The sequence below is a fragment of the Scyliorhinus torazame genome, chromosome 12 (assembly GCF_047496885.1).
Source record: "Scyliorhinus torazame isolate Kashiwa2021f chromosome 12, sScyTor2.1, whole genome shotgun sequence".
NCBI lineage: Eukaryota > Metazoa > Chordata > Chondrichthyes > Carcharhiniformes > Scyliorhinidae > Scyliorhinus > Scyliorhinus torazame.
In genome coordinates, this window is record NC_092718.1 from 97,296,565 (window position 1) to 97,309,000 (window position 12,436).

The 12,436-nt window shown below is 53.9% G+C and overlaps 1 protein-coding gene across 2 annotated transcripts in view; it reads left to right on the forward strand.

Moving 5' to 3' along the window:
* Positions 1-12,436, forward strand: part of LOC140386584 (uncharacterized) — a 57,049-nt gene that overhangs the window by 20,664 nt on the left and 23,949 nt on the right. For both annotated transcript variants that reach the window (XM_072469030.1, XM_072469031.1), the window contains exon 5: positions 10,648-10,776. In XM_072469030.1, coding sequence (XP_072325131.1) covers positions 10,648-10,776 — 129 coding nt within the window. The remainder of the gene's footprint in view (positions 1-10,647; positions 10,777-12,436) is intronic.

Consider the following 12,436-nt stretch of genomic DNA (forward strand, 5'->3'; position numbering starts at 1 on the left):
TAGCCCTATAACGAAACTGTGTCCGTGCCAACTTAACTGGTGTCTAACCTTCTGGCCTTACTGGCCCTAACACTACCCCTAGATTGTTCCCCAGATGGTACAGCAGGAGTGGAGGCGGACTGCTGTGACTCCTGCCCTGCGACAAGGGTCGCCGTTGGCGCATGTCTCCTGGGGCGGCCAGGCTGGCTGGGCCCGGCTGTCCCTCAGGCGTCCTGTTCTGCCCACCAGATGCACCAGGGACCGAGTGGGGGGGGGCGGGGGAAGAGTCCGAGGCGCTGTGGTGTTCCAGCACGTCCCCTGCGGGGGTTACCAGCACGGGTCCCAGCACCTCCTCCTCCCTCGGGATTACTCCATTAGACAGGGATGCGAGCAGAGCCATTCCCTGAGGCTCCCCCACCACCTGGCGCTGCCAGTCCTGAAGGCCCGCTCTGGTTTTAACAAGGGTCTGCACGTTTGAGGCTATGGAGCACAGGGAATGGCCCATCTCCATCTGGGACTGCACAACATCACTATGCGATTGTGCGTCCACCCTGAGGGTCTGTGCCACATCAGCCAGTGAGTGGGCCACGTCCCTCTGGGAGTGGGCCACATCATCCAGTGAGTGGGCCACGTCCCTCTGGGAGTGGGCCACCTCCTTCTGAGTCTGCGCCACGGCAGCCTGCGCCTAGGCAATGCCGTCTCGCTCTCAGCAATGGCCTGCAGTGTCTGGGCCACGCTGAGGAGCGCTGCTGCGATGTCCAAGTGACTCTGTTGTGTGAATCACTTAAGTGTAGCTGCAGCATATGAGCCTAATGTGCGGCAATCACGGATCCGGCGAATCCGGCGCCGTTTTGCTTGCAAACAGTGGCGTTTCATGTGACGACGGTGGTAGCTTCTTTAGAGTTGCTGAATCGTTGCATCTGTTGCGCCATTTTTTGCCTTCAGAAATGTCCACAGTTTTCACGACGGCGTCAGCACTTAGTCTCAAAATCGGAGAATGCAGCCTGTATCTGCGTGGATTTCCTCCGGGTGCTCCGGTTTCCTCCCACAAGTCCCGAAAGACTGCTGTCAGGTAACTTGGACATTCAGAATTCTCCCTCTGTGTACCCGAACAGGGGCCGGAATGTGGCGACTAGGGAATTTTCACAGTAACTTCTTTGCAGTGTTAAAGTAAGCCTGCTTGTGACAATAAATATTATTATTATTATTCAATCATTGGATATGGGCACCGCTGGCTGGGCTGGCATTTATTGCCCATCCCTAATTGTCCTTGTGGAGGCAGTCAAGAGTCAGCCACATTGCTGTGGATGTGGAGTCACATGTAGATCAGACCAGGAAAGGTTGGCAGATTTCCTTGCCTAAAGGGGTATCAGATGGGCTTCTAAAACAATCGACAATGGTCATCATTAGACTTTTATATCCAGACTTTTATTGAATTCAAATTTCACCATCTGCAGCAATGGGATTTGAACCTACGTCCCCAGGCCATTGCGCTGGGCCCTTGCTTTATTAGTCCAGTGACACACTATGCCATTGTCTCCCACTGCTCTAGTTTTGTGGTTTACCAGTTCAGTGAACTAAGCCATAGGAGGTTAATTTTAGAATTCAAATTCACATTTGACCATCTACCACTGTGGGATTCAACCCGAGCATGGTTCTCGGTTTGTGGCTAACCAGTTCATTGACCTGTACCACTAGACCACAGGAGATTTATGTGAGAGAGAGCATCTGTGCGCATCTCTCCTTTCACTCGATTTTAGAACGGTGAGAGGTTGTTTCATTAGAAATGTATAAAATTCTTTTTTTTTTAATTTAAAGTGTCCAACTCTTTTTGTTCCCAATTAAGGGAAATTTAGCATGACCAATCCACCGACCCTGCAAATCTTTGGGTTGTCGGGGTGAGACACATGTGGACACGGGAAGAGTGTGAAAACTCCACACAGACAGTGACCCGGGGTCGGGATCGAGCACGGGTCCTCGGCGCCGTGAGGCAGCAGTGTTAACCACTACGCCACTGTGCCGCCCAATTGAAACAAGGGTCTGGACAAGGGTCACAGTCTTTACGCACACCATGGAACTGACCCAGTCGGTTGGTTCCGTCACTCTGGAGAGCAATCCTTGGTCCTGGAGGTCCTGCAGCTGCTGCTTGAGGCGGTCCATGAGGGGCGCTGGGACTCTGCGAGGTGCATGAACCACAGGCGTGGCGTCTTGTTTGAGCAGGATTTTTTAAGTGTATGAAAGCGTGCCCATGCCTTTGAAAACGTCGCGGTGCTGGTCGATGATGGCATTGAGTTGCGCCCTGAAGTCTGCATCCTGGAAGGCAGACGTGTCCTCTGGAGAGAGTGTACTTGTTGAATGAGGTTTAGGAGTTTGCACGCTTGTGCACCTAGCAGAGAGTCCTTCGAGGAACCCACGATCTTGAAGGGAAGGATGGCTTTTTGTGAGTTGTGCGTCACTTCGAGTTGGCGTGAACCGGTAGCAGGAATGACGTTGCCATTGTAGTCCACTAGTTGGCAGGTCGACGGAAGAATGGTTGGTTTAACCCCAAGGGTCTGAAAGTCTGACCACGCTAGGAGATTAGCGGAAGCACCAGTGTCCAGGCGGAATCGTGTCTGGGATCGGTTGACCGTCAGGGTGGCACACCACTCGTCGTCTGGATCAGTGCTGTGCACCGACAGCGGCTGGTGGTTTAGATTCGGGGACAGCCTGTTCTTTGTTATAACAGCGACTCGAAAAGGTTCCCTCGGGTCCTCGGTGTCACTGATCTGCGGGAAGTCGGAATCGGACTCGGTGAACGTGGGTTGAATTGCCCGAACGTTCCTACGAGGCTGGCTTTGCCAGCGATGCGAATTGGCAGGCTGAGCTGCTCGACAGCAGGCAGCATAGTGGCCAAGTCTGCCACATCGTAGGCATTGTCGCGATTTTGCAGGACATTGCCGCTTTAAATGGGCGGAGCCACAGTTGCTGCACATCGTGACGTCAGTACGCTTGTTGTGCCACCGCGCATGCGTGGTGCGGTCCTTCGTGGTGCGCGCCTGCGCATCACGTTCCTCCCTGTCACCGTCCCCTCGTTTGGCGCGTACAAACGTGGGAGGTCACGAGAAGCGCGCGAAATGGCCGCCCTCATCCAGGCTGCCACCTTGGAGGTGTTCAATTGTTTGGACCCATTCCGCCTCATGGGGACCTTGCCGCGCCGTTTCAGCCGCCTGTATGTGGGAGTACCGGCTGGTGGCATTTTCATGCAGGACACAGGGCTCGATGGCAGTCGCTAGGGTGAGTTGCTTAACTTTGAGAAGCTGCTGACGCAGGGGGTCCAACAGAACACCAAATACGATCTGGTCGCGTATCATGGAGTCGGAGGTGGGCCCGTAGCCACAGGACTGCGCAAGGATGCGGAGGTGTGTTAAAAAGGATTGGAAAGGCTCGTCCTTACCCTGCAAGCGCTGCTGGAACAGGTATCTTTCGAAGCTTTCATTGACCTCTATGCTGAAGTGGGTATCGAATTTGTGGAGAACCGTCTTGTACTTTGTCTTGTCCTCGTCGTCTGCGAATGTGAGGGAGTTGAAGATGTGGATGGCGTGTTGCCCGGCCGTGGAGCAGTGTAGAGCAATCTTCCTGGTGTCCGAGGCGTTCTCCCTGTCCGTGGCTTCGAGGAAGAGCTGGAAGCGCTGTTTAAAAATCTTCCAATTGACCCCGAGATTGCCGGCGATGCGGAGTGGCGGCGGCGGGTTGATGTTCTCCATACTTCAGGATGCCGGAATGCTGATTAGTTGCAGGTGGGTCTCAGAAGTGCTAGTACGCAACCACTCCATGTACCATGATGTGTTGTGTGTTCTGGATCACAAACAGGTCACTAACACTGTGTCGCGCACAAAGACTCCGAGAGACGAATAGAGTGAAGTCGATGAGGCTTTATTAAGCGTGTCTGTTCCCCCGCAGCTCGGTAGTAGACTGGCCTGCGGGGGAGGACTCTGGCTTCTTATACTCCGCCTTCAGGGCGGAGCTAGAGGTCAACGGCCAACCAGGACCCGGGATCTGTCAGCCAATGACATTAGGGCTTCCAGTCCCACATGACCCCTAATACACACTACCACATTCACCCCTTGTCAAAAATGAACCCGGCGGGGTGATGCTTTGCATGGTGGTAAGGGTTTACAGGGCTGGTCCTGGGAGGAAAACATTCATATGGCAATACAGTATGTACAATTTTGTCCTGTTTCAACTATTTACAGAAGGTATCGGGAGAAAAAGCAAAATGTTCTTGTGAAAAGTCCATATATTGATTTAGATCGACGCCACGAGTCGGTCGGGCGGTCTGGTCGTCCGTGTCGATCGCCTCGGCCCCGGTGGTGGTGGTGGTGTTTGTTCCGGTGTTGTCGTCTCCGGGAGCCTTACGGTTTCAGCTTGGGCTTTATTCTTGGTCGGGCCTGGGGCGAGGGGGACCGATCCTCCTGGGAAGGGGGCGGTCGCGGGGTGCGGCGGTGGCAGGAAGGGGGGGGGGTTGGGTGAATGGTGTCAGGGGGGTGTGTGTGTTGCTGGCGGGCGCCAGATCTCGCAGGGAGACCGTGTCCTGTCGGCCGTTGGGGTACTCCACGTAAGCGTACTGCGGGTTCGCGTGGAGGAGGTGAACCCTTTCGACCAACGGGTCCGCCTTGTGTGCCCGCACATGCTTTCGGAGCAAGATGGGTCCTGGGGCCGCCAGCCAGGTCGGCAGCGACGTTCCAGAGGAGGACTTCCTAGGGAAGACAAGGAGACGCTCATGAGGCGTTTGATTAGTGCTCGTACACAATAGCGACCGGATGGAGTAGAGAGCGTCCGGGAGGACCTCCTGCCACCGTGAAACTGGGAGGTCCCTGGACCGTAGGGCCAGTAGGACGGTCTTCCAGACCGTGCCGTTCTCCCTCTCTACTTGCCCGTTCCCCCGGGGGTTGTAGCTGGTCGTCCTGCTTGAGGCTATGCCCTTGCTGAGCAGGAACTGGCGCAGCTCGTCACTCATGAAAGAGGACCCCCTGTCGCTGTGGACGTATGCGGGGCAACCGAACAGTGTGAAGATGGTGTTCAGGGCTTTAATGACTGTGGCCGCGGTCATGCCAGGGCAGGGGATGGCGAATGGGAAGCGGGAGTACTCGTCCACCACATTAAGGAAGTATGTGTTGCGATCGGTGGAGGGGAGGGGCCCTTTGAAATTCAGACTAAGGCGTTCAAAGGGGCGGGAAGCCTTAATCAGGTGCGCACCATCCGGCCTGAAAAAATGCGGTTTGCATTCTGCGCAGATGTGGCAGTTCCTTGTGACTGTACGGACCTCCTCTAAAGAGTATGGGAGGTTGCGGGACTTGATAAAGTGGAAAAACCGAGTGACCCCCGGGTGGCAGAGGTCCTCGTGGAGGGTTTGGAGGCAGTTAATTTGTGCGTTGGCACATGTGCTGCGGGATAGGGCATCGGACGGCTCGTTCAGCTTTCCGGGACGATACAAGATCTCGTAGTTGAAGGTGGAGAGCTCGATCCTCCACCTTAAGATCTTGTCGTTTTTGATTTTGCCCCGCAGTGCATTATCGAACATGAAGGCTACCGACCGTTGGTCGGTGAGGAGAGTGAATCTCCTGCCGGCCAGGTGATGCCTTCAATGTCACACAGCTTCCACTATGGCTTGGGCTTCCTTTTCCACTGACGAGTGGCGGATTTCTGAAGCGTGGAGGGTTCGGGAGAAAAAGGCCACGGGTCTGCCCGCTTGGTTAAGGGTGGCCACTAGAGCTACGTCGGAGGCGTCGCTCTCGACCTGGAAGGGGAGGGACTCGTCGATGGCGCGCATCGTAGCCTTTGCGATATCCGCTTTGATGCGGCTGAAGGCCTGGCAAGCCTCTGTCGACAGAGGGAAGGTCGTGGTCTGTATTAGGGGGCAGGCTTTGTCTGCGTACTGGGGGACCCACTGGGCGTAGTATGAAAAGAACCCCAGGCAGCGTTTCAGGGCTTTTGAGCAGTGCGGGAGGGGAAATTCCATGAGGGCGCGCATACGTTCGGGATCGGGGCCTATTATCCCATTGCGCACTACGTAGCCCAGGATGGCTAGCCGGTTGGTGCTAAAAACGCACTTGTCCTCGTTGTACGTGAGGTTCAAGGCTTTAGCGGTCTGGAGGAATTTTTGGAGGTTGGCGTCGTGGTCCTGCTAGTCGTGGCCGCAGATGGTTACATTGTCGAGATACGGGAACGTGGCCCGCAACCCGTGTTGATCAACCATTCGGTCCATCTCTCGTTGGAAGACCGAGACCCCGTTTGTGACACCAAATGGGACCCTTAGGAAATGGTATAATCGCCCGTCTGCCTCGAAGGCTGTGTACTTGCGGTCACTTGGGCGGATGGGGAGCTGATGGTAGGCGGACTTGAGGTCCACGGTGGAGAAGACTTTATATTGGGCAATCCGATTGACCATGTCGGATATGCGGGGGAGAGGGTACGCATCTAGCTGTGTGTACCTGTTGATGGTCTGGCTATAGTCTATGACCATCCTTTGTTTCTCCCCTGTCTTCACTACTACCACCTGTGCTCTCCAGGGACTATTGCTGGCCTGGATTATGCCTTCCTTTAGTAGCCGCTGGACTTCGGACTGAATGAAGGTCCGGTCCTGGGCGCTGTACCGTCTGCTCCTCGTGGCGACGGGTTTGCAATCCGGGGTGAGGTTTGCAAACAAGGACGGGGGTTGCACCTTGAGGGTTGTGATGCCGCAGATAGTGAGTGGGGGTATTGGGCCGCCGAATTTGAAGGTAAGGCTCTGTAGATTGCACTGGAAGTCTAATCCCAGTAATGTGGGGGCGCAGAGTTGGGGAAGGACGTGTAGCTTGTAGTTTTTGAACTCCCTCCCCTGCACCGTTAGGGTAACTATGCAGAAACCTTTGATCTGTACGGAGTGGGATCCTGCAGCTAGGGAAATCTTTTGTGCGCTGGGATAGGTGGTCAAGGAACAGCGTCTTACCGTGTCGGGGTGGATAAAGCTCTCCGTGCTCCCGGAGTCGACTAGGCATGGTGTCTCGTGCCCGTTTATTAGCACCGTTGTCGTCGTCGTCTGGAGTGTCCGGGGCCGAGCTTGGTCGAGCGTTATTGAAGCGAGACGTGGTTGTAGTAGTGGAGCGTCTTCCTCGAACCCCGTGGAGCCGTCGACACTGGGGTCCGTTGTTGCCGTCCAAGATGGCGTCGGGGATGAACAAAATGGCTGCCCCCATACATTGCACATGGCTGGGGGGTCACAAGATGGCGGCGGGGTGGACAAAATGGCCACCCCCATGCGTCGTACAGGTCTGGGGTGGTCCAAGATGGCGGCGCCCTTCCTCCCCTCGTGGTGGCCGGGACCCAAAATGCGGCGTCTGCGGGTCGCACATGGGGCGCTGGAGGGGTTGGGGAGCGTTAGGAACGCGCGGGGCTCCCTCATCTCTGGGGACAGCGGTGGTCGGGACCCAAATTGGTAGCGCCGGCGGGTCATACGTGGGGCGTGGGGGGGGGGGGGGTTTGGGGGGCGTTAGAGCCGCGCAGAACTCCCTCTTCTCTGGGGAGCGCGGTGGTTGGGACCCAAAGTGGTAGCGCCGGCGGGTCATACATGGGGCGCGGGGGGGGGTTGGGGAGCGTAAGCGGCGTGCAGTGCTCCCTGTTCTCCCGGGACCATGGTGGTCGGGACCCAGAGTGGCTGCGCCTGCGGGTCGTACATGGGGCGCTGGGGGGGTTAGGCAGCGTAAACGGCTTGCAGGGCTCCCTGTTCTCCCGGGACAGCGGCGACCTCGCGGGACCGGCACACAACCGCAAAATGGCCCTTTTTCCCGCAGCTCTTGCAGATTGCTGCGCGGGCCGGGCAGCGCTGCCAGGGGTGTTTCAACTGGCCGCAGAAATAGCAGCGGGCGTCCCCGGTGCGACTTGGCGTTTGGACCGCGCAAGCCTGTGGGTGTCCGGGGGGGGGGGGGGTGGGTTTGTCGCGACGGGTACGTACGGAGCCCAATGGGCTGCCGCACGGTCGGGGCCGTAGGCGCGGGTATTACGCGCGGCCACGTCTAGGGAGGCTGCTAGGGCCCGTGCCTCTGAGAGTCCTAGCGACTCTTTTTCTAGAAGTCTTTGGCGCATTTGGGAGGAGTTCATACCTGCCACAAAAGCATCGCGCATTAACATGTCCGTGTGTTCATTTGCGTTCACCGAAGGGCAGCTGCAGGCTCGTCCCAAAATTAGTAGCGCGGCGTAGAATTCATCTATCGATTCTCCGGGACTTTGCCGTCTCGTTGCGAGTTGATAGCGAGCGTAGATCTGGTTTACTGGGCGGACATAGAGACTTTTCAGTGCTGCGAACGCCGTCTGGAAATCCTCTGCGTCTTCGATGAAAGAGAAAATCTCCGTGCTTAGCCTCGAGTGCAGGACCTGTAGTTTTTGGTCTTCTGTGACCCGGCCGGTGGCCGTTCTGAGGTAGGCCTCGAAACAAGTCTGCCAATGCTTGAAAGCTGCTGCCGCGTTCACTGCGTGGGGGCTGATCCTCAGGCATTCCAGGATGATCCTGAGCTCCATAGTCCTTTTTAGGCACGCTTAATAAATTGTAGCGCACAAAGACTCCGAGAGACGAATAGAGTGAAGTCGATGAGGCTTTATTAAGCGTGTCTGTTCCCCCGCAGCTCGGTAGTAGACTGGCCTGCGGGGGAGGACTCCGGCTTCTTATACTCCGCCTTCAGGGCGGAGCTAGAGGTCAACGGCCAATCAGGACCCGGGGTCTGTCAGCCAATGACATTAGGGCTTCCAGGCCCACATGACCCCTAATACATACTACCACATACTAGAAGTGGTGTAACTCTATTTTATTATAAGGTTAACACATAGAATCATAGAATTTACAGTGCAGAAGGAGGCCATTCGGCCCATCGAGTCTGCACCAGCTCTTGGAAAGAGCACCCTACCCAAGTTCAACACCTCCACCCTATCCCCATAACCCAGTAACCCCACCCAACACTAGGGCAATTTTGGACACTAAGGGCAATTTATCATGGCCAATCCACCTAACCTGCACATCTTTGGACTGTGGGAGGAAACCGGAGAACCCGGAGGAAACCTACGCACACACGGGGAGGATGTGCAGACTCCGCACAGACAGTGACCCAAGCCGGAATCGAACCTGAGACCCTGGAGCTGTGAAGCAATTGTGCTATCCACAATGCTACCGTGCTGCCCAACTATATTAACATACTTGAACTGTGGGTAAATGCAATACCAGCTTTAACTGTTGACCCTTGCCTAGTCCTAACCAGGTGATGCACTCAGCACATAGTGAATGTCTGTGTTGCAGGCTGTGAGCTCTGTGCTCCGAGCTGGCTGCTCCTAGAATGAATGGGAACTCTCCTGTCCCCTGTCTTTATAGTGCGTGTGCTCTCACTGGTGATTGGCTGCGGGGTTGTGTATGATGATTGGTCCCACTGCATGTCCATCAGTGCGTGTGTGTGCGTCTGCACCATAATATATTGGTTTGATGCCCAGAATTGGATTCACGCCCGTGATTTGTAAGGTGTGAGTGACTTCAGCTTGCTTATTGTTCCTGCGGTGGCTCGAGACATACACTGGAGGCTTTCAGCAGTAAACAAAGGGGTTTATTTATGAAAGCTAAAGGCAATTAGATAACAGGCACAGAACACGATATAACAGGTCTTTGCACTTCACACTGCTCCTGGTCCACATTGCCTGGGATCCTACCCCCAGGGTCCCGCTCAAACTCCCCATTTTCCAAGGTTTGTGCGGAAGTGTGTAACTGGCTTGGAGCACATCATGTTGTCCATGGAGCCCGCCCCCTTAAAGAGGCTACGCTACCACAGTCCACCCCCCCACCCATGTGCCAATGGAATGGGGAAATTCTATATTCTGCTCAAAATGCTACGCAATGTCAGTCTTAATGTTAGAATGATGTATTTGCAGCTGAGAGGTAAACTTTTGGAATCAGAAATTAGCACTGCTTGTGCCTGGACTGAGCAATACAATGTACTGAACATTTACGCCATGGACTGGGGTGGAAATGGCCAAGGCAGGGCTTAACTGACGACTGGGATATTGGTTGAATGGTCACTCACACCTCCGAGCCAAATAGCGTGTGGCAGCAATAGGCCGAGCCTTCAGAAAGAAAATTACACTGGAACGGGTGCAGTGGAGATTCGCCAGAATGTTGCCTGGACTGGAGCGTTTCAGCTATGAAGAGAGGGTGGATAGGCTGGAGTTGTTTTCTTTAGAGCAGAGATGGCTGGGGGAGGGGAACTGATTGAGGTGCACAAAATTATGAGAGGCATAGATAGGACAGGCAGGAAGAAACTTTTCCCCTCAGTAAAGGGGTCAGTAACTAGGGAGCAGAGATTTAAGGTATGGGGCATGAGATTTAGGATTTGAGGGAAACCTTTTTTCGCCAGAGGATGGTGGGACTCTGGAACTTGCTGCCTGAAATTGTGGTAGAGGCAGGAACCCTCACAGCATTTAACAAACACTTAGATGAGCACTTGAAATGCCAGAGCATAAGGCTACGGACCAAATGCTGGAAAATGGAATGAGAGTAGGTTGGTGTTTGATGGCTGCCACGGACACAAAGGGCCTCTTTCTGTGAAGTAAAACTCTATGAACAAAGTTCAGTTGAAGATTATATTTGTTCTTGTTCAAGAGAATTATGATTTCTTCCAGAGTCTATTCGTAAATGTGAAACCTACAACGTTGGATTGACCATTTCAATTCTTCTGATGTTGATTTGTATTCTTGTAATTGCTAACCACATCCGTAAGAAAAGTCAAACTGCTGCTGGTGAAATCCACGGTAAGCATTAGATATTGCACATCACCGAGTAGCAGGGTACTGATAGTTGTCATATTTCACTCATGTATTAACATGTAGATATCCCAATGTATATATCTAGCTGTGTACTTTCCAAAAATATAATTTTGTTCATGTAATTGGTAAAAGGGCATCTCAAAACATTTCAAGTAGAAAATTGCAGGAAGTGCAAAAAAATCTAACTTTCCTTCAGACAGCACATTCCACTTTGGGTTGCCTCAGTATAATTTCAACGCTCTTGATACTTACAATAAGCATTCCCTGTCAGGCAGGCATCCTGAGGGCAAAAATATTTCAATTTGAAAATTACAGTGAATTCAATTTGTACACTGAAATTCATTTGTGCACTGATGTGCACATAGGTACCTGAGGGCAGATAGGGCAGGGACCATTAATGGCCAAACATATTATGCAGAGGCTAAACGAATGAGGAGAGTGAGGGGTGGTTAATATCCGTAATGCACTGAAGATGAGTTGAGAAAATGAGCAATATTAGGTCATAATGCTGCACTCTAATGTTTGTGGGTGATATGAAGGGATGGGATGGAGTGAGGGATAAAACAGTAACACCTTTAACAGGAGGTAAAGTATAGAAGGAAGGCCTTGTGATGCAGTGATAGAATCCATAGAATCCTTGCAGTGCAGAAGGATGCCATTCGGCCCATCGAGTCTGCACTGGCCCTTGCTCCGATAAAGCACCTGACCTAGGCCCAATCCCCCACTCCGAGCCCCATAACCCCACCTAACTATTGGGCAATTTAGCATGGCCAGTCCACCTAAACTGCACATCTTTGGGCTATGGGGGGTAACGGGAGCACCTGGAGGAAACCCACGCAGACACGGGGAGAACGTCCAAAACTCCACAAAGTCACCTGAGGTCAGAATCGAACCTGTGATCCTGGTGCTGTGAGGCAACAGTGCTAACCACTGTGTGACCATGCTGCCCAGTGCCCCTGCCTCTGAGCCACAAGCCCTGGGTTCAAGTCCCATTCCAGGACTTGATTGTGAAGGAATGTCTGTAATGTAGCCAAGCAGATTGAGTACAATGGTCGGTAGTAAGAGCCTAAGAGATTCCTGGAGGGCCATGTGTAGAATCCGACAGGCGAGAAACATTCATAGGATGCACAGTAGGATACAAAGAAAAGGATTTATTAAGATACACTACTAAACTCCCATACCCTGAAGAATTGCCCTCCCTGACCTGCAGTCAAGCCAGGTTTTTATACTGTGGAGCCTTCCCTGTTTCCCCAATTACCAAGGGAATTCATACTCATTATGAGTTAGTGGGAATCAGACGGTGCACACTCCTTTACTTCCCAGGGGGCCATAACACTATGTATGAAAAAAACTGGTGTCCATGCAAGTCACAGAAACCTGGGGCGGGATTCTCCGACCCTCCGCCGGGTCGGAGAATCGCCGGGGGGGGGGGGGGGGGGGGGGGGCGGCGTGAATCCTGCCCCCGCCGACCGCCGAATTCTCCAGCACCAGAGATTCGGCGGGGGCGGGAATCCCACCACGCCGGTCGGCGGGCCTCCCCCGGCGATTCTCCGGCCCGTAATGGGCCGAAGTCCCGCTGCTGTAATGCCTGTCCCGCCGGCGTGAATTAAACCACCTCCCTTACCAGCGGGACCAGGTGGCTCGA